Genomic DNA, 21543 nt, shown 5'->3' on the forward strand with positions numbered 1-21543 from the left:
GGATAATCTTTAAAGGAAGTATAATCTTTAAAGGTACATATAACAGTTTGCTTTAGAACTCTTCAAATGCATAGCTTTGTAGATAAAATTTCAATAGTTATAGAAATAAATGTCACATGTCAAGTATGGAAGTTACAGAATGTTTAGACAAATAGAACATTTCATAGGTGAAGAAGATGCATTAAAAGCAGCATTTATATAGTTCAGCAGTGGAAATGTTTTAACATTGCTAGCATTATTTTACGCCTTTCAGTTTGAGCCTGGTGTGTGCTGTTGTACTCAGCTGCTGTTTCAAGAGGTGGGGGTTTTTTATAGAAACATGGTTTACTCTGACATGTATGAAGTGGGGCCCTGAGACTGTAGATTTGCAATCAAATCTGAATTTCTGTACAAAACTAATGAAAATGCCTCCTACCAGAGCTAGTGAGAACAGAAATCTTCTCAGGGGAGCTGTCTGAACTGGGCTTGTTATTTAAAATAACGTGGCCAGTTGGTTGTGCCTTGTGCTAAATGCTGAAGTCAAAATCCTATGGGCTGTTTAGAAATACACAATGTCCATTATTATATTACTCTGTCTGCTTGAAATACAAGAATATAGCAATTATGATCTAAAGCTCTTTCCTCTTAATCCAGAGATCCCAGGCAATGCATAGAAACACTTCGCCTTTTGTAAAGCCCCTTACATAATCCTTGACATAAGCGTTCATTCCTGAACTGTTTTTGTTTCGCTGAAACAGCATGAAGTAAGAGCTAATACAGGTGATTAAGAGCAGGTAAGAGTCCAGACAAAAGAATACCTGAATTGTACAAAGCAGCTGAGAGCGCGCCAGAACTGGTTGGAAATGAGATGCTACTTGATTGTTTTGATTTGTCCTAGAGCTCCTCCCAAATGCCTTGGTGACACACAAGTAATGGGTGTTTGGATGCTTCAGCTGAGGGAGATTGCTGAGTCTCTGCCCTTAGTTGGTCATTGTGTCCTCCTTAGTTAGTGTACAATCTGTTAAGGTACCTGGCATGGTTCTTTTTGCTTAGTCATTGCAGCCAGTCACTGTTGAAGGAAGGGATCAAATTGCAATCAACAGAGTAAAAAATAAGCTAAAACTCATACATTTTCTCCAGCACTTTAGAAGAAAATAAAATCCATGCCTGCTGCTTCATGAAACCACTGCTTTTGTGACTTGCTGCTTTTCCTTTCGCAATAAATTTGTTTTCTCTGAAAAAGCAGTCTTGCCAAAGTGTAATACTTCCCAAGAGGCACACAGATGCTTAACATTAAGCTCTGCCTTGTGTTACTGCCTGTTTTCTGGGTAGTTTTTATTTTTCTTTGTGATGCATCATGTTGTAGTGTATAGATTATATAGATTAATACTTAAAATAGTGCTAGTTCCTCAGGATACATTATGGACCAACTTAAGAGTCAGATGGTCGGGTCCACTGAAGGGTGGGTTACAGACCAGCCTAGTTCTGCTACATGACTGCTTTCCAAATCTCCAGCTTTTGCTCACTTTTCACAATGACTCGAGCCTTTTTATGCCTAACTCTCTTTTTGCAAGCATATTATACAACATGAACATGTTCTATATTTAATGTTCTGTTAAAGTTATGCTACAGAACTGTATTTACAGGTATTCAGCTAGAACACACTATACTCAGTCTATGTGTTGGATAATGTAAGGCGTTGCAGAAGGACAATATAAAACTTGAAACACTGGGGGAGGATTAAGTATCACATTTAGTTGCAGGAAATAAAAAACAGACATCACCATTATGCAAGAGTATTTTATTTTCTGCCTTAAACAAATAAAAAAGCACATTTCTGATTTGAGGTAAACCATTAGTAGTAGTTTGCAAAGGGTATAAATGTCTCTAAAAATAAAATAGCAACACAAAGGTCATGACAAGATTTACACGTGTCTCTAGACCTTCATTAGGTAGTTTATACAGTACCACTTTACACAAGCTATCTGGCTCAAACAACCGCACTCTTCATTTGAAGGCCCAGTGTAACCAAAAGAAAACACCATGTCAGTGTTAGGATGGAGGGAAAGTCATTCGTTCTCGCCACAGATGGTCTCAGGCACTTTAACGTGTGTGTCAACTTGTACAGGAAAGCTGCTGTTGTGCAACGCACTCTTACTTCCGATCTTACTTTGCCTCGTTCACACCTTCCCACTCAGGACTCAGTTCATCATTTCAGTCGTGTTGCCAAATTAAAACAACTCGTCTGAACCAGAGAAACTAAATACAAGGAGCTATACCAGACAGGCACCCAAGCAGAATCACTTTGACATGAAACATGTTTACAAGTGACCAGCAAATCATTAGTTACCTCCTTGGAATTTCTGAGAAAGTTTTGCACAAGTATTTTGAATGACAAAGGAACACATTTACATTTTTCCTTGGTGAAATCCGTTTACCCAGCCCCCTCTGGTAGGAGACTAGGTTACATAGTTGAACAAACCTAGTAATTAAGCATAGATGTGAGGTAAGAGAGTAAATAAGTAAAAAACAATTCAAAGGTCAGGTCCCCCAGGTACAGCATTGCTGGTTATGCATGAGATTGTGCCGTTTCTTTTAATGGCAATGTTCCAAAGCAACAAAGGCCTCAACACAGAAACGGCTTACATCATGTTATTTTATTTTGTACAGGAAACTTGTAGAAGTTACAGTGACCAGAAACATTTTTTCTGCTAGTTAAAGCTGCATGTACAAGAGCATTTGTTAATCATGCCATACCAGCAAGCTTTTTTTAGGCTGGGGAATCAATAGCAGCTGGTCTTCCCTGTTTAATATAATTTCATTAAAATTCACAAAAGAGTTTTACTAAGAGGAAAAATGAATGAATAGTAGTCCAGTAGAGTCACACTCACAGTGTACCTGGTTTTTAGGGATGCCTACTTACACTCGATATCTAAACCTTTGTAATACTTCAGATGTGTTTTAAAAGTAATCAAAGAATATTAATCCATGCATAATTATGCATGACTGAAAACATCATGTATTTATCAGTCCTTATTAATTTTCTAAGTATCTAAAAGTGATTTAACCCCTCAAATATTATTATTTTTCTTAAAGCAGTTAGTGTTTCATCTGTAAGCTGCTATGTAACTCCTTAAAAGCCTAATTATGTTACGTAATATTGGACTACATTGCACCACAAACAAGTATGATGCTTCATGGACAAAAAATATTGTCCCTTTTCTAAAGGAATTACAACCCAAGGCCTAGATCCTGCAGAAACTAACACAAAACAAGATTTTGTGGAATTTGTGTTGCATATGTGAAGTTACTCTTGTGCTTGTGTCCACAGTGCTAGGTTGTTAATGAAAAACCAGATTTCAACCTACTCTACACTTAATGGTGATCAAAGAAAAACAGTAATAGTCCTTTATTGCCAAAATTGCAGTTTACTTTAGCACAAACATTTTTTGTGCATACTTCAGATTATGCAGGTGTTTAAAGGAAGACAGATCTTTCACCTCTAGTAGTTTACCACTGTGTTGTAAAAGGAAACCTTTGAAAAGAAACAATCCACTGTAACTCTGGACCTTTTGTAAGCATTGTTGCTGTTGCAACTTGTAGAACAGAAGCAGAATGTTATAAACGACCCCTTACGATTCAAAAACAGATTGTTCCTCACTGCACTCTAGTCTTTCTTTGCATCCTGGGCATCTTTTTCTTCTTCATCAGAGTATACAGTGGGTTCCTCCCCTTCCTTCAGCAGCTTACCAACATGGTGATACTTAACTGGGAAAAAGAAAAGAATCCATGTCATTATTCTGCCCTGAAGATGTATCTTTTTTAACTCCTATGTCTGTTTCCTGAATCAACAGGATGCCCATATTATAATAAAACAGCTGTCGTGCTCAGCAACTTGTTCCAAATACTGAGGGGAAGGAGAAAAGCTGAAATAAACTACCTGAACTACTATTAATGTGGTAGTAAGTGTAAGAAACGTGCAAAGTAAATGTAACTATAGTTCTCCTCCTATTGCCTAAGCCAAAAGATGAGTGAATATAAAGACACATGTAAACTGAGGGAGTCATCCAGCTAAAGAAACAGAATCCTGGATTAGATTATTTCTCTTGCCAATGTCAAAGCTAGTTTTTCAACCAATGGATTCTTAGAATATTTACGTTATGTATTATACAGGCAGGCACATACATACACGCGCACAACTTTCAAGGGGTTTTATTTTTTGGAATATATGTTGAAAATATCCAATAGGACAGAAAAGAGATCCTTTCTCCCAAAGATAAAGACGGATCCCTTATCCGATTATGCAGCTAAGCCTCTGCCTTATAAAACCACCAAAATCATATACATGTAAGAACCGAGAGCTATGCTATGTTGCCCATCTGTCCAACTTCAACAAAGCAAAAGATGCTTCCGCCTACAGGTATTTCGGACTAGCGTTGTTATAATTAATAAGAATTTCAAGCAACTAATTGCCAAATTTACTAGAAACACAGTAATAAAAAGAGTGCAGTTCACTGTCAGTCCTGATGCCTGGTTCTTGAAAAGGGAGATTTAAACACTTGTTTAGGTCAGATACTTGGTAGCATAGTTCTGGTTTCTGCGACATACTTGTTAGCATCATAAAACAGCCATTCGGTGTGGCGTGATTAACAGTCTTGATTAAGACAGGCAGAATGCCAATGTAGTAGGGGCACGTCAGGTCAGGACTGAGACGGTCTGATGACATTATGTGGAGGAAAGCTGCAATTCTAGGTAGTGATGGTAAACCTTTAATACTGAACACTAGATTGAAAGTGATTTCCACTATACTAATTCTTTGTATATGCATTTTCCATCATACGTATATAAAAAAATTCATCAAGACGAACAACTGATGCATTTATTTTTTGTCTTACTCGAATAGAAATAATCCCTTTGGTGTTTGCTTGCCTAAAAGGCATCATGAGATATGGAAGAATTATTTTTCATCAACAAGATGCACAATAGGAAGGAAAAAAAAATACCAGTGAGCATGCCCCGATACAGGTCAACACAGCAGTTTCCATAAAACTGTGGTCTGAAGTTCTCCTTTTTGAGCAGCAAGTTGAGGCACACAACACAAAACAGTTGGAATTGTCTTTTTTAAACTTTTAATACTAAGCATAGAAAAACAAGGCAACTATGAAAGTTACTTCCTTCTGTTCATTTTAGAACAAACATCTCAAGTGTGCAAGTTGCCTTTTTTCCTCTGCCAATCTGGCCATCACTGGCACGGTAAAGACCAGGCTATTTGCAAGCACAAAGCTGTAATTTGCCCATTTCTGATCACCTTCTGGGGGGGAAAGTCAGTTGTATACAGTTCTCCGTGAATCTGATAAAGCCACCCACAAGGCCATGCAGAATAACTTATTTGGAGTACAAAAAGTTCTATCAAGAGCTCCAAGGGGAAAAGGCCAAATTTAAACACTCTTCAAAACTCAAAACCCCAAAGTAGTAGTAATTCAAATGTTACTTTTATTTCTGAGAAGCGGAACAGGACATAAGCTTCATTTTTCAGGGCATTAAAATCTACTCGTCTTTACAGATGGGGTCTTAACTGTATCAAAACATGCTCTTAATTTCCAGTTCCTGGCAACTTTTTGGGTGGTCTTATAGCTCTTATCCTATGACATCTCTCCTTCGGAAGTCCTTCCTCCTTACAGAAGTAAGGAGCAGTGGGAGGGAGAATGCAGAAGGAAAACCTGACATTTCTCTTAATTCTTTTGAGCAACAGTAATTCTAGTACTACTTAGTAAACTGAGGTATTAACTCAAAGTAAGTCTCCAGACTGATGCTTCCAGCTTGTAAGAGCCTTTTAAACATTGCTTCCCTTTTTACACAACTAGTTAGCCACTTCTTTGTAAATAGGTTTAAAATTGCTTACAAGTGAATTGTGACTCCCAGTCCCTCAAGGTCTCTTGCTGTGTAGCGTTGAGATCAGAGAGGTCATCATAGTCATCCCTCAGAGCCTCCTTATCCAGGCAGAAAGTGGCAAGACCTCGGGATGCATCTCTTCCAGCAAAAATCCCATACGGGCCCTCTTTAAAATAAAAACATAAGCAGCATTATTACAGAGGTAATGGATGCTGTATGATCTTCATGGATCAGAATCCCCAGACTGAAACAGATGATGAGTTCCTACCCTGACCTGTGGGTCAGAGGTGCCTCAAACTTCTGAAATGAAAGTTTTATTCTGCTTGGCAAGAAAGGAAAACAGGAAGAGGACAAGAAACAAAACTATAGGAAGAGATACTGAGTTTGCTGAAACATCAGGACGATGAACCACACAAAGGTGCACAGAACATACAAACAGGGTATGAATAAGCATACAAACTGGGAAGCACATCCTCAGAAACAGAAGAAGGATTTATAAGTCTGAGGTGAAATGCAAGTTTTCTAAGAGATGCTCCTTATTTAAAAAGCTGAAAGGATGACTTGACAGAAAATTTGGTGAAGATACTAGAAATTACCAACTTTTAAGAAACATCTCTTAAAACTTCAAAACACAAGATGAACTCAAATGATTAAAACATGCAACTCACAGTAAATCAGAGATATCTTATCGACAGACTCTTGCTAAACTTCATTAATGATTAACTGGCTTGCATGACAAGCCGAAAATTGAGGTATCACATGTTGCAACTGGACATTGAAAGTTCTTCTTAAAGGAGCTTAAAGAAGTTAGATGCAAACTTTGGTTACTGTAGACAGCATGCCATCTTCCACACCTCCTACAGTGAGCTTTTTCCTAAATTCATCAAAAGAACCTTACTTTTCCATTAAAATGAAAACCAAAGTAGCCAGACACTTTGATGAACCATTCAGCAATTACCAAATTAGATGTCACGGGCAGCTTTTACTGTTGTCAAAGAAGGTGGCAACCAAAGCATAGTCTTTAAGTCAAGTGGTTTTCAGTTGCACAAACACAAACCTGCACATCTAACTCAGCTGTATGTATCACCTTGACTGCTGCAGAAAGCAAAGTTACAATCCAGCATCATTCAGCGACAGTTTCCAGTCTATGTTTGGACCAAAAGTAATAATCTCATCGTGCTTCCAAATACGTCTCCTGCAGTGTTCTCATCTGAGTAGCACTGGCAGCTCACTACTGAAGCTACCAGCTGTCTGGATGGCTCAAGAGTGGTCATGCCAGACAGATCCTGGTACAAATCAGCAAGCCTCAGCAAAGCTTTTTAACAGGAGGCCTCTATTAAAAATAAAAACCCATCTGCTAGCAGAGGTAATTAAACTCTTATCCCTGGGTGCACATACCCACCTCATCGCTAGCTGCTCTATAAGCCTCTGCACAGCTTGTTCAATCTGCACATTTGAACTGCCTACACTCCTGATAGGAAGCTAGTTTAATCTAAATCGCTAAGCATTTAGTATAAATATTATGCAATAGAGTGATGTCCACTAGAAGCTGGGAATGGAATGTAAACACTGAGGGAACACTCCGCTTCTGCTGCCCGGCATCGGGCAAAGGCACCCGAGGCCAAGGGAGCCGCCCAACTCAAGAGCGGCACAACTCCTGACGGTACCTGCGCTGCGTGTCACCTGCCCTGGGAAAATAAAGAGAATAAATGAGGCAACGTCGGCTGGCAGAGCCGGAGCTTTCACAACACCGAGGCCCGACTCCGGGGCCCGGGTGGCAGCAGTAACCCAGTACCGCAGATCCTCTCACAGGCCGCACCGTGCTCACCCTTCCCGGTTCTGGGAGAGCCAAATCCTCTCCAAACCTCCGGACCGTGAGCAGGGCCGAGAGGGAGCGGGCAGCTTGGCCAAGCAAGCTCCTGGCCTGCTAGCCCCGCAGGCCGGGAGGCGGTCAGCCATTAACGCACAGAGACCCCCGCGCCGCTGGGATCCCCACCGCAGCCAGCACCGACCCTCCCCGGCCAAGCCGCCGAGCGCCCTGCTACCCCTCCGGCCAAAGAGCCGGGGGCTGCCGCGGCTGGGCTCGCCCCGGCCCTCACCGGGCCCGTAGAACTTCCTGGCGCGGGTCACGTCGAAGACTTTGCCGTTGATGGCCATGAGGATGCGGGGGTCCTGCACACCGTCGTAGGGCCGCAGCTGCGCCAGCGTGAAATCGCGGCGCTTCATCTTGGGCAGCGGCGGCGGGTCGGCCTCGCCCGCCGGCACCGCCGGCCTCTCGCCCCGCAGGATCTGGTAGAGGAGGAAGAGGCAGAGGCCCAGCAGGCTCAGGTTGAGCGGGGAGCCCACGATCTCCAGCAGCAGGCCGCCGCCGCCCCCCTCGGCCGCCGCCTCCTCGCCGGCCACCGCCACCTCCTCGCGGGCCATCGGGCTCGGCTGCGCTCCGCACGGCGGGCTCTGAGGCGCGATGCAGCGGCGGCGGCAGGGAGGAGGAGGAGGAGGAGGAGGACGAAGATGATCCGCCGGCCCAGGGGCGGCCCGGCCGTGTGGGGAGGAAGGGAGGGGCCGAGGGCGGGAGGAAGCTGAGGCGCGGCTGCCGCCCTCAGGCTGCGGGGCTCGGTGCCGGCCGGCGCCTAACCCGGCTCCGACAGTAGGTGGTGGTGTGAGCCCGGCGATGGCGAGGGGAGTCCGGGTAGCCCGCGGCCCGGCGAGGGAAGCAGCGCAGCTGAGGCGAGGGCCGCTTGGCGGAGGGCGCCGGCGGCCGCCATTCCCCGCCGAGGCGGCAGCGGGTCAGGTCAGGCCGCGGTGGCGGCACCGCGGCACACGGTTTCACAGAAATTTGGGCAAAAACAACCTCGCTCAAAGCTGCCGTGCGGTTCGGTGGGAGCCAGGCAGTACCTTCGCCGCGCTCGCTCCTCCTGTGCCAGGGCACAGCTTCACTTTCCTGACGGGGCAGCATCATTTTGGATTGCTTACAGTGACTGTGCCAAACTCAAATAGGAGAAAAGGGAGGAAATTACCAAACTTTGCGGTTTTTCCCCCTTAGGTAATAGCCCTGGCCCCCACAAACCACAGAAGCAGTAACCACAAGGTGCTATTATAACGTGAAAAAGAGAAGCGGCCAGGTGTGGACTTCTTCATTCAGGCTTCTTTTCAATGGCAATTTTGGTGAAGTAAAACTTAAGATGAAAGAAGTACTAACGTGATGTATCTACTCGATATGGTATTCACAGGGAGCAACTGGAGCCCTGAAGGCAGCTCAGTGCTACTGGTGTCATCTGCGCCTTGGTATCAGGTATGAGAAAGCCAAAGTGACATTTTGGGTCTGAGTAGTTGTCTCTGCAAATTGTGTCCTCACCATCCTTCAAAAAGAACACAAACCCATGCCCAGTCAGAATATCATCATTCCCTCTGTATAAGTGAGTACTATCGTTCAGAGTGCACATGGAGAAGAAATGCAGCATACCAACCTTGATCTTGCATTGTAGTTTGGCAGATGGTTCATATCACTGCTTCAGAGGATGAAGGCCACTTTTATTGAAGCTATCATTGGGACATTTAGTTAAATAACATCGAAAGCAGTGCATTTCGTTTACTTTCTAATTCTCACTGTTAGGAAAATTTTAACTCCATGGGCTACTGATGCAGAGTTTTGCCTTTTGGGATACATTCAAGACCTCCCAGTACTAAGGTGTTTAAACATGTTGGCTCTTGCAAGGTAGGGTGTTTGGTTCCACCTGCTGTCTGATTTGGGAAGCTCCTTGTTTTATTGATCAGCACTTGGACCTTGATATGTCCTTTCGTGGTATACACTGACTTTCGCTTCCACCTGCCACGTACCTTGAAAAACTCATTGTTTCATTGATCTGATGGATCTGTATTTGGTAATAAAGTAGGTCTGGGGTTTGACCCTATTTAGGATACTAGACAAATCTCCGAAACTTTAGAATTATTCAAACTAGGAGCTGTATTACCTAGATGACAGTCAATTCTGCTTATTGTAGAGATGACACTATTACAATTCATGGTGTTGATATTACAAGTTAGAGGAATAGATGTAGAAAAAACAGTTATTTGGAGGCAGATTTTTATTTCATTTTTTACAATATGTTTTGTTCAAGAGAGAGGAAAAAACCCAGACTCCAAAACAACTTCATTCCTGAATTTGACTGTGAACCAGACGCTGAAGGGAGGGAAAAAGCAGCTCTGTTTGTGCCTGGTATCCTAGATAAACCATCCAAGAACAGTTCATTCTTAGATAAAGAAGGTCCAGGAAACGTTGCCAAGACTGATAGAATCTCAAGTTATCTGCCATACGAGCACTGGTACTGCAAGTTACAGTTGCCCAATGTCAAGCTCTTTTTTTTTACCTTGCAGCATATAGAAAAATATACATATGCCTCAGAATGCATCTTACTTAAGAAAAGAATAAGAACAGATATTGAGAAATAAATGGGCATAAACAAAATTATGATACATCAGTCAGAATTATCTAAACTCATGAACCCTTTGTTCTCGCTAGCAAGCTTACTTGGCAATTCCTTTAAATGGAACTGAGGTTCTAGTCAGAACAGAGTTGGCCCCAGCTCCAGTTAAATACCACAGGCATTAGCTGCGCTCCCACACAGGTTTTCCACTCAATTCTATAGACAACAAGTTTCCTTCTTGAAACCATTCTGTTAACAACATCGATGAGATGGGTTGATAAAGCAATTCTAATATAATGTTCTTCTCTTATTAATTGAAGAAAACATTGGAACTCAGATAACTTTCATATCTTTGCAAATCAGAGTAGTTCAAGCAGTTTTAAAATATTCCTACTTGTTTTTTTGATAACCAGCATGAATCTGTTAGAGATTAAGCGAAATTAATTCCACTGCACCCCAGCATTATTCTTACTGCTCTATTTTCACCTTTGAACTTGTCTGGTAGATTTAATGAATCTTTTAGAGTACATTTAATGCTTCTAAACAAAGCATGCTTAGCTTACATTCTCCACAATACGCTTTACCTTGGCCAAGTACACGGGGACCGTTGTTACCAAGTTGGTAACATTTGGTCCTCACAGTCTCTAATTGTTCCTTTGGAAGCCCTCCACAGGAATTCTTTTCTCTAACTTACCTGACTTACAATTTTAATTCAGACTATGCCTGCAAGAAAGTTTTCACAAGTTTGCGAAGATACTGGTGCCTAATTTGCATTACTTGTGAGCAGATTCCCAGGGCAGCCGGTCACCTGGAACTATTGCTCGTTCATTCAACCTGCAGGGACCGAGGGGTTCTGAAGTAGAGATGAGGTATCTTAGTTTCTGAGCTTACTGAGAACTGGTGATGAATAAAACCACTGGCAAGTTAGATTTTTACTGTGCAGCCTGAATTCTGATTTGTAACTCCACCTGATAATTTGAGAGATTTCCGTAAAGTACCATAGGATTGCATTACGAACAGCTTGGAACATCAAGTAGCAGCCGTAGAGAGGTTTTTGCCTTGTGGTCCAATGGCCTCTTGGAATCTGTAGACTTCTCAGGAAACTAAGTAAAGAAACTAGAAAGCGAGATTAAATGTGCCTTACAGGGACACAAGGAATTCAAGCCCACTAGGGAGAGACAACATATTGTATGAGACCATCCAATAAATTTACATAGTCGAGCTCCATCATACCTGCCTGTTTCTCACAGCTGGTATAATGCAGGTATTACTTCTCCCTCCTTTTTTTTTTTTAACTCCCCTGGTAATAATTTTAACTTACTAACAAGGAAAAAGAAATTAATGATGATGAGCTTTTACTGTCTAGCACCTACCTATGCCAAGAAAACAGAACCCCTTCCTAAACGGCAGAGGCAACTGTAGGTCAAATGTACTCCTAATGCTGGCAGCAGGCGTTTGTATTAAGCTGTTGTTAGAGCAGGTCTGTTCCAGGTGCAGAGCAGGCACCTGACCTAGGAATGCCTTGGGTTATGTCTAATCCTCAGATCGAAAGCATAGACCATCTTTCTGCTGGACTTCCATTTTTTAATAGTTTTTATTTCCATCTGTGTCACATTTCTGTTTATTTTTTCAGTTGCATCTTCTGACTTTCTAGCTGTGTTCTTCATCCAGCTAAGTGCTAGAAGAAAGAACTTTGCAATGTGAAGATGACACTGTGCTGAAGGCTATCAAGATCCTGTCATTCCTGGAGATGTATGTGTAAACATCTGCAGCATAAAGGAGCTCCAGATGGGAATTTTTACCAAGTTTTAGAAAATGTGTCAGAGAGGGGGGCTGGAAAGGCAGAGACTGCTCATGCTGGAGAATTGCTTTCCTCGGAAACATACTGATGTGAGCTTGCAACTAAAATCTCTCCGCCATCCCCCAGCCTTAACTTCCCCCTTGCTCCTTTGTCTTTCAGGCTTCCAGGACTATTAGAGTTTTCGATTCAGTCATGCTGAACAGGACCGACAGTCACCATGACGAGAAAGCTTGCTTGGTCAGTATGTGCAGCAGCTATGCTAGGAAGTTTTGGAGATGTCTTGTCTTTTAGCTATGGATGAAAGTCTGGGTGTGAATTCTCAGTATGGACTCCCTTTCTGAAAGGCAGCAGATGTCAAAAACAATCTGGACAAGTTGTAGATACTTCTGGAAGAAGCAAGGGAAAAAGAAAACATAAGTCTGCTTGTGATTATTGCAGCGTAACAGTCTCAGTATCCCTAGAAAGCACACTGATAGACACTGAAATAATAAGTAAAATCCCTGACTTCCTGACAGTAACTCCTTGGATTCGCTTACAGGTCTAATGAGCCAGGAGGATTTTATGTATCAAAAATAACTCAATGACATGAAGGAAACTTGGTGCATTCATAGACTGCGTCAAATCAGTAGCACTGTTAGAGGGAGTAGGAGATGTTATCTCTGCTCTGTTAGTGCTGGATAGGGAAATGGTATCCATTGCATGTACACGTGTTCTTCACAAAGACCAATTTTTACTTACACTGGAGACACTCACTTTGCATTTTGGAATGCATGAGCCATCTTCACTAGTGTCACTATATCCCTTAAGCAGGGCCTGTTATTTCTCTGCTGCTATGATGGAGTCCTAGTTCTGCTACAGAGCAGGTCAGTCTGAATGTGAATTGAGAACTGACTTCAACATTAGTAGATTTAAAGGTTAGAAGAAGAGAGGTAGCAATAAAGGAGGGTGGCAGAGTTTTCTAGGTGTAACCTTGCAACATTGAAGTTGCAGAAATGCAGCAAGATAGGCATGGATTCTCATCTTGGTTTGAATTTATTGAGCTGAAATCTGCTTCTAACACCCCTAGTTGATTACGAAGCGCTTCCGCTGCCGTTCCTGGGTCTGTGTTGTTTGGGTGGTCAAATCCAGAGCAGCACAGACAGGGGTGACCGAGTAAGAAGCAGCGGCAGGCAGGCATGTGGAAGGACCACCACTTGCTTTTTTTCCCCCAAATCATCCAGGTGTCTCGTTCGATCGGATACGCTTGAAGCAGCACGCCGGGTTTCTGCCTGTCGGGACGGCTTGGCGATATCGCTGGGAGCCGCTGGGCGGCGGCGGCGGGCGCGGAGCGGCGCGGGGCGCTCGGGCGGCGGCCGGTGAGTGGCGGCGGCGGCGGCGGGGGACGGGGAGGGCAGGCGGGAACCAGGAGGGGGCACGGCTCCAGCCCGGGCGGCTCCGTACGGGGAGAGGACTCCTGCCCGTTGCTCCCGACCTCCGGGCCCCTCGGGGCCGTGCTGGTGAGAGCTCCTCGGGTCGGGCTTTCCACAGGCAGAAGCCTCCGGTAGTAACGGGATCACGCTAACGAACGGGTGTTTTGTGGCGTACGCGAGCGGCGTGAGCTTTCTGTGATGCACTCTTTGTTCAAATGCTTTATTCACCGACTGCTGGCTAACGTCTGCTTACTCCTCCTGCGAATGTGGTGGGGTCTGTCAGGCTAAATTGGCATCCTCATCCTTAACTTACAGACTTGCAGGCTTTCAGTGTCAGATCTCTACATTTTGTGCCCTAAAACAAATTTTTAACCGATGTTAGTTAGCTGGAGTAGTCACGGTTATTAATACAAGCTGGATTTTATTTTGTCACTTGCATTGTTAGTGGAATTGCTGGCTGGCTCCCGGATGCAAAGTCTTAGCACTGGTGTTGGGGACTGGGAGAATCCATGTGATCTCAGAGCGAGTATGCAGTGGTGACGAGAGAACTAGTAGAGTCTTGTAAAGGGAGCAGATCAGATCCATAACCTGTAGCAAAATGTGAAGACACCCACTGTGTCATTTCTTTCATGATTATTTTGCTGATACACTCAGTAGTTTAAGAGCTTGATCTTACAAACAGCTGTATGCAGAAGTAAAGCCTTAATCACGTCACGACTTTGATGAATTTCCTATGGTAACTAACCTTGTGGAAGTTGGAGTGGCTCATGTAAGGGCAGGTGCTTTCATCAAGGTAACAACTGCAGGCAGGGCATTAGCACAGAGTATCTAAGAACCCCAGCGAACCACCTCCAGTCTTTTCCATAGTCTAGTTCAACTGTTTTCTTGGAGATGTCATTTGAAATGTCCCTTTTCCCTTCCAGCCATTGTGCTGTGTCCTTGCACCACATTGTACAGAGATCTCTGTGTGAGTGGATTCCTCTGCCAAGACCCACACAATCATCAGAGCTTGTCTGATGAAGATTTGGGTGGGGTTTTATTGATTTCAGATATGGTGTAGCAGATTGGAGAACTGGAAAGATGTAGCCTAGTACACATATTCTGAACTGCTTGGGATTACACTCTGTGGATCTTTTATACTCTGTGTTGTCCTGATATTTGGTGGAAACTGAAGGCAGTTATAAGTAACTTGAAGTATACTGTTAGGAACCTTTAAAACAGAAAGGCAAGTTTGGTGTCATTATCTTTTATGAACAGCTTAATGAACGCGAGTTTTCTTTTTGTTTTTCTCTCATACAATAGAATAAATGATTAGTAGAACTCCAGTACCTTTGCAGATACATTATAAGATGTAAAATGCAAATACGTCCAATCATAGAATCACAGAATTGCCTAGGTTGGAAGGGACCTTTCAGATCATTACATATTTGTCTTTCTGTTATAAAAAAAATACAACGAAAAATTAATCCAGTGGTTTCATGGGCACGGAATCACTTTTTGCATTGTTTGTAGTTTGATCTTCTATCTACATAAGCTATATATAGCTATATGTACAGACCAGGACATTGTTAGTGCTTCAGGCCAATTCCTGAAGAATATTGCACCTGAAAAGTTATATTGACTTAGTGAAATTGCTCATCTGTTTCTAAAGAATGTCCGTAGATAACTTACCACAAGATCAACACAGTTACACTTCTCCAGACTGAGCTCCTACATAATAACAAAAAAATGCAGCCCTTTTGCACAGGTGGGGTGTGAGGTTTGCAAGGATTCCAGAACTGGCCAGTCCAACAGAGAATTTGGGCCCATGTCTGCAAAATTCAAAGTTGGCTCGGTTCTTACTCACTATAGTATAAGAAAGTGCAGAGCACTTCTTCTTACCTTGGATTTTATGACTGACTCAAGTTTAGTGTATATATATAGATTTATGCAATTATGTATGTTTATAAATTCTTTTTCTACTATGCAAAACCAAGTTACTTGGATGTTACATGAACTAAAAGTAAACTCCTCCATTTTTTTAGATCATTGTGATCTGGAAGACTTTTCCACTTAAGCTTTTGCTTGTGTTTCTGTCAAAGATTTGATGGAAGTTTTCTGACAATGAAATGTCCTAGATTCCTGTGACCACAAAGATGGAGATACGCCTGGTGCAGATTTGATGACTCAAAACTCTTTGTCCTTTGGAACTCACAGTACCGGTTTTTGGCTGTACTCAGACATTTGGGAAGTAGATCCCCTTTTAGACTTCTCTTTAGTCTTCCTGGAAGCCAGTAGATGCAGACTTATCAGCAAAAGTTAAGTTTTACAACTTAAGAAGTTTTACTGGCATTGCCTTCTGTTCCAAAGTTAGTGTTTGTCTCCACTTGAAATGTATCTTAATTTACCAGTCAGAGAATTTGCTGCAGACAAATGCACAGCTATGTTTTCTTTTACCAGAAGATGTGTGACAGTCAAAGAAGAAATGAGAAATTGTACTTGATCCAAAGACCTGCTCAATTTGGGCCCATTTTTTCTAGATTCTAAATAAATCTAGAGTCCAATGGTTACTTGGAATATTTCACAGGAAAGCACTAGCTGCAAGTGCAAATACTGGGATTGGGCATAAGCATTAAGAGAAAGGCTAAAATATACTCAGTTTTGAACAGCTGTGAAAGTGGGCACTCAGTGAACAATACTTTGTGTTTGCTGGAGACAGTGTAGTATGTTTGATACCAACAAATGCATCTTTAATTGTTACTGCTTAATCTCTGCTGAAACCCACTACAATTCTGACCAGAATGCTTACTGTATCTGACACTGTTGAAGTACGTTAGAGGTTCATTCATATTTATTTATGTGAACTCTGTCTATATAAATGAAAAGAAAGTACACATTGGTTTAGCAAACTGGGGAGCTGATTATTTTTTTTTATTTTTTTTCCCCTGAGGATTTTCAGTAATCCTTATGTTTGTGCTGTGGACAGTGTACGTGGTGGGGTTGGTCTCAATATCTTTCGTTATGTAACATAAACATCAGGCTGTGCAGTAAGTCACACAGGGGACAAAGCAGCGTGACTGTAGTCCCTGTTGTACATCAGACTGCCAGCCTAGGCTATGATAGGAAGAGTTGAACTCAGTGGAAAGGCGGTCATTGATTTTAATGAGCTCTGGATATGGCCCAAACTCAAGAATCGGTGGCTTGACTTTATTGGAATGCCACCAGCGTCATGTTGAGTCATGCGTACACAGATACATGTACATCCTCTTAAAGTTTAAAATAGCTTTCAAAAGCAATGCCAATGCCACAAGCATAGATGCCGTTTGAATTTCATCTGCTTCTTCTAAATGAATTCAAACACATTGCATGAGATTTTGTTACATGGCATTGGTTTTAGTGGAAATGCAGTCGTGTCCCCTCAGCATTCCCTCAGATGAGTTTCTCTGCCAATTCTTCTGTCTGTTTAAGGTCAATCTATTGTGTAGTTTAAGCATAAAGCTAAATAGATTTCTCTTCATCCGGAGAGGTTTATCTCTGTATCTTTGGTTGACAGCTTGTATGTGCAGTGGAAGGAGCGCTACAGGTTAGAACTTGAAACCACCTCTTTGGCAAGCAGCAGACACTGAGATTTGCAGCTGATGTTATTAACAAGGATCGTTTTAACTACTATTCCTCCCTCACTCCTGCTGACTATTGCAGTTCCCCCCATAAATCTCACGAGATGTCATCAGGTCATAGTTTGCATAGCCAAACAATCATGCAAGATTCTGAACATTCTTCTGACCAAACAAAATCAGGCAAAATTGCCAAAATACATCCACAAAGTTTGAAAGCAGGATCTTTAATGATTCAGAAACTGAAAATGAAGAGAGGGCCAAATATTATTTCCAATATACTTGTCATATAAGCCATCACATAGTTTTGCTGACTCAGGAATGCTGAATTGGGGGTGCTTGCACTACTCTAAGCTCTTAAAACTGTAGGAAGTAATGAGGATCATATTTCACAGCTTCTTTTTAAGTTGTTGCTTAAAAGCCTGTGGGGGAAAATGGAGGTTAGCGCACATACTTACTTTGCTTATAATTTTGATGCCCTGTGTAGAGCTAACCTCAGCAAAATGGTATGTCAAAGAGTTATACGGCCTCTCCTGCTTTCATGGCCATTCTTTGGCTTTTCATCAGCTGTTCCAGCCCTTTATTCTTTCTGCTGAACATGCATTTCTTAAATTTAATTGATATTTACTAGTAAGAAGAGGTTGCCATCATTCATATTATTCCTATAATTTGCCAGAAAATGTTACAGCAGCTTGCGCTCAAGTGTGTCTTTGCCTTTCTCCCAGTTTACACTTTACGAGACCATTTTTGTATTCCACTAGGTTATGTGGGAGGGATACCTGCCAGCACACAATGGGTTAATGCTGCTGTAGTTTGGCTGGTTCTTTGCCAGTCTTTGCTGTTTTGAATGCCAAGACTTCTTTTTTTTTTCTTTCTTTCTTTCTTTCTCTTTTTTTTTTTTTTTTTTTTTAAGATTCCTAGCTTAGGAGAGTTGGAGCTGCAGCCCTTACCATGCAATCTGTGGACATTTGTCTCACATCATGGTATCTGGCAAACCAGCATCTTTTCCCAGGTCTGTTGCTTACTTTCTGCACATGGCTGCAGCCAGATAACAGGGGTCTAAGGCCTCTTCCTTGCAATGTCAGGATAAATTTTATCCCTATCGTTCAAGAAACTATTTGTATATTGCTAAGCAGTGGTAATGAAAGGAGCGGGAAGGTTTGGAGAAGGTGCATTCTCTCATCCTATTTTCTTTCAAAGCAGTGTCAGGATTTCTGAGTTCTCCTGAATTTACCCTCTGGTTTTTTGTATGATACATTTCATTATCTCAGTAGGAGGAAGTGAAAGGGTGAGGGAAAGAAAGCAGGGGAGGTACACTGTACGGTTTACTTGACATTTGAGAAATGGTCCAAGAGTTTCTCTGTAAATTTAAGCTATAGACCCATAGTATAATTACCCAGGAACATGGTAGACTTGGGGAGCGTGTATGAGTGGCGCTGGCTTGATTTTGTTGCTTTTTCAGTCTATACATTATATTAGTGTTTGCCAGCAAACGATTTAACACCTCATAGGGAGCTTGTGGATTTATATAATTGACTCTCTAAATCTTAGTTAAAAAAAAGGGAGATGTGAACACAATGTTACAGAGAATGCGGCATAGAAAACCTCCCCTGCATTAGGAGAATAAAAGCAGATGGAGATGCCATTTCAGAATTGCCTGGTGTACAATACTAATTGAAAGTTTTTTCCGAAATCCTTCATTCTTTCTCTTTGCACATATATTGAGACAGACCTTATTTACAGATGCATAAAGCTTTAATTTTTTAAAGATTTTGGTCCTTTGAAAGAGACATAGCATGCAGCTATTCCACGTCAGAGTAAATTTTGAAAGCACAATACAATGTGTTTATGTGCTCTGAAGTGTTCAAGAGCACTACAGTGAGCAGAAGAACATTAAACTGTTTATATTTAAGCATTTATTTTTTTAATGCTTATTTTCTTTTTTTAGATTTGTCTTTCATACATTTTCACTTTGTTGCTACTGTGCTGACTGAAGAGTGTATTTGATGAGAGTTAAACTCCTAAAGCTGTGGGTTCTGCAATAATTAAAAATGATATCTTATTGTATAAGAAAATACATTAAAATGTTAAGGTTCTTACAATAAATCAGCTTAAAGCAAGAAATCTGAGTCAAGGAAAGACTATCATTTATCTCAGAAGTTCTTGCTTTAGTTGATTTGTCAAGCTTCTAGGCTATGCAAATGGTTTTATATTATCTTTTTAATGTGAAGCAGTATAAAGTCATGTTAAAGAGAGGAAAGAGGGGAAAAAAAGGAGCAAACCAGCCATTGTTATTGTGATGAGTCTGAAGAAACTATGTTAGAAACAACACCACCACAACTTTTGTGATTGGATTAGAGTAAAAAAAGGACTACAGCAATTTACATGCTCTGATTCTGGTGATCACATTTCTTCTGCTCTGCTGGCCATCAAACTATGGCCATTGCCACTCCTCTTCATTCTGCAGTTACAAGGGGGATAAAAGCAGTCATAGGGAGTGACTTAGATTTTGCATTATACAGCATCAGCACAATCACGTGCTCTCATTCCTCCAAAGGAAAAATATGTCAGATTTTGAACAGGTTTTCATTTTGATGGAAGAGGTGTTACACTTGCAGTGTGTATGGGACTCTTCAGAAATAACATATTTGCTGGTTTTGTAACTGATTCGGATCAAAATAAAAACTTGATCATATCATAACTAATACCACTTTTACTGATGACCGGTGGTTATTCTGCAACATTCAATGGCATTTCCTTTGGATGTTTTTCACTAATATCCCATTATATTTAGCAATTACATATGAATTCATGGTGAGAAAACTTTGCACAATCTAGGAAGAAAATCTGGGAGTCTTATTAGTGTTTAGCGTTTGTACTTGGTTACAGCTGCCTTCATGAAATATTAAATCTCAGCTGCAGTGAGAAAATACTGCAATATGGGTGTTGTGTAATCAAGAAAGCAGTGCAAATCCATCTTTTAACTTAGCTCATCAAACTTCAGTTGCTTTAAAATACTGTCTAGCCTTATACATGTTACGTATAAATAGTCTTCAGTAGACAGAGGGCTTGCATAGTATTTTCATGACCAAAGGGAGCTCTCTGAGTGCAGAACAAGCATAGCTAATCTTTAGACTTCACACTAGCTTATCTTCAGGCAATATATTGAGGCCCTTGAGGATTCAGTTAGTGCCATGCTAGACAGTATCAGTTATATTAGCTTCTATGTTGTATCCGAAGGAGCTGTTTCATGAGAGGATATGAGTTTGTGTTCTTGTGTAGGTGCTGATAAAACCTGTAGAATGTAGGTGACTTTTCAGCTACATGGCGCATAGTGACAGCTGTTCCTCTTCCTGTTCATACCTGCAGCGTTGTCTGGTATTTCACTGTATGGAAACTACCTAGATGCAAGGAACTGCTTAGTAGTAAGGATGCAACACCCAAAGCCAGTACCAGGGGATTTCAAGTATGTTCTATTTAAAGGCTAGCAATAAGGGCTGGGGTGGTGAGGCTGAGTGGCATTTTTCCTAAGAAAGCTGCAGGTATCCCCAAATCTCCGTGGTAAAGCAGAAAGGTACTAAAGCAATGGACTCAAGTTTGTCATGACTCTTAACTGTAGCTTTTTCAGGTACCGCTGATCCTGGGATAACAGGTAGATCCATCAGCTCAGTGCATTACTTAAGTGCATGCCCAGCTTTGTGGTTGATTGACTGAAATGGGAAGGACCAAGCAGAGATCCAGTTTAAGCATGTGGTTATGTGACTTAGTGACACAGAACTGTAGTTTATTCAACAGTTTTAGGTAAAATTCTTCTGCAATTAGCTTATTTCCTGCCTCTGGATATTTATTAGATATTTTCCCTTCCCATTATGATGGGAACAGCTCCAGCACACATTGGGATATTTAAAGATTCCCAGAACTTAAATCAGAGTAATGCGTTGGGCTGCCATGTAAGGACTCTGCTGTGCTGTGGGTCTGTTCTTGTGAAATTGGCTCACTATGAGGTATTTTTTATTATGTGGTGATTTTAAAACTCTGGACAGGCTGGGCCAAATCATGCAGTGCAGTCATTGATTTCTAATTTAACTCAGCATTTTGATGCCAGTGGTCCTGTAAGAGTTCCCACGGCTAAAGGCTGGCTACTGAACTTAAAGTTATCTTGGATATTTATAGGGTGCCTATTCTCGTAGGGTCTTTCTGTCTGTCCTTATTGAGTGAGGGAGGATGGAGAAAGACTCTAAAACACAGTTCCAGGAACCAGGAACTTTGAGTTCAGTTGCAGTTTACGGATTCTGGAATAGTGACTGAATTACCCTTCCTCAGTTCTCCCAGCTGTATCTGCAATATGAAGTAATATTATATTCTGTGCAGAGGACACAGGTCTGATGCTTGTGATTAATCTTGCAGATATTAAGTGGTAGGAGTAAATTTATTAGTACTTTCTA

The 21543-nt window shown here is 41.7% G+C and overlaps 2 protein-coding genes across 4 annotated transcripts in view; one reads left to right on the forward strand and one right to left on the reverse strand.

Annotated features, from left to right (window-relative positions):
• Positions 1-1765: 1765 nt before the first annotated feature.
• PGRMC1 (progesterone receptor membrane component 1) lies at positions 1766-8427 on the reverse strand. Its single transcript, XM_054215075.1, has 3 exons — positions 7971-8427; positions 5882-6037; positions 1766-3747 (listed from the first exon to the last, which is right to left on the reverse strand). Exons 1-3 carry the CDS (start codon positions 8293-8295, stop codon positions 3647-3649), a joined length of 582 nt encoding a protein of 193 aa, XP_054071050.1. The 5' UTR covers positions 8296-8427; the 3' UTR covers positions 1766-3646.
• Positions 8428-13338: 4911 nt separating this feature from the next.
• KIAA1210 (KIAA1210 ortholog) overlaps positions 13339-21543 on the forward strand; it is a 68646-nt gene continuing 60441 nt past the window's right edge. Inside the window, exon 1 of one of the 3 annotated variants that reach the window (XM_054214019.1) lies at positions 13339-13451. The gene's annotated coding sequence lies outside the window, so the exon portion shown is untranslated. Of the gene's footprint in view, positions 13452-13514; positions 13637-21543 lie in introns of those variants that run through there. The other 2 variants (XM_054214018.1, XM_054214020.1) reach the window with 2 other exon arrangements.

This window comes from Rissa tridactyla, chromosome 9 (assembly GCF_028500815.1).
Source record: "Rissa tridactyla isolate bRisTri1 chromosome 9, bRisTri1.patW.cur.20221130, whole genome shotgun sequence".
Lineage (NCBI taxonomy): Eukaryota > Metazoa > Chordata > Aves > Charadriiformes > Laridae > Rissa > Rissa tridactyla.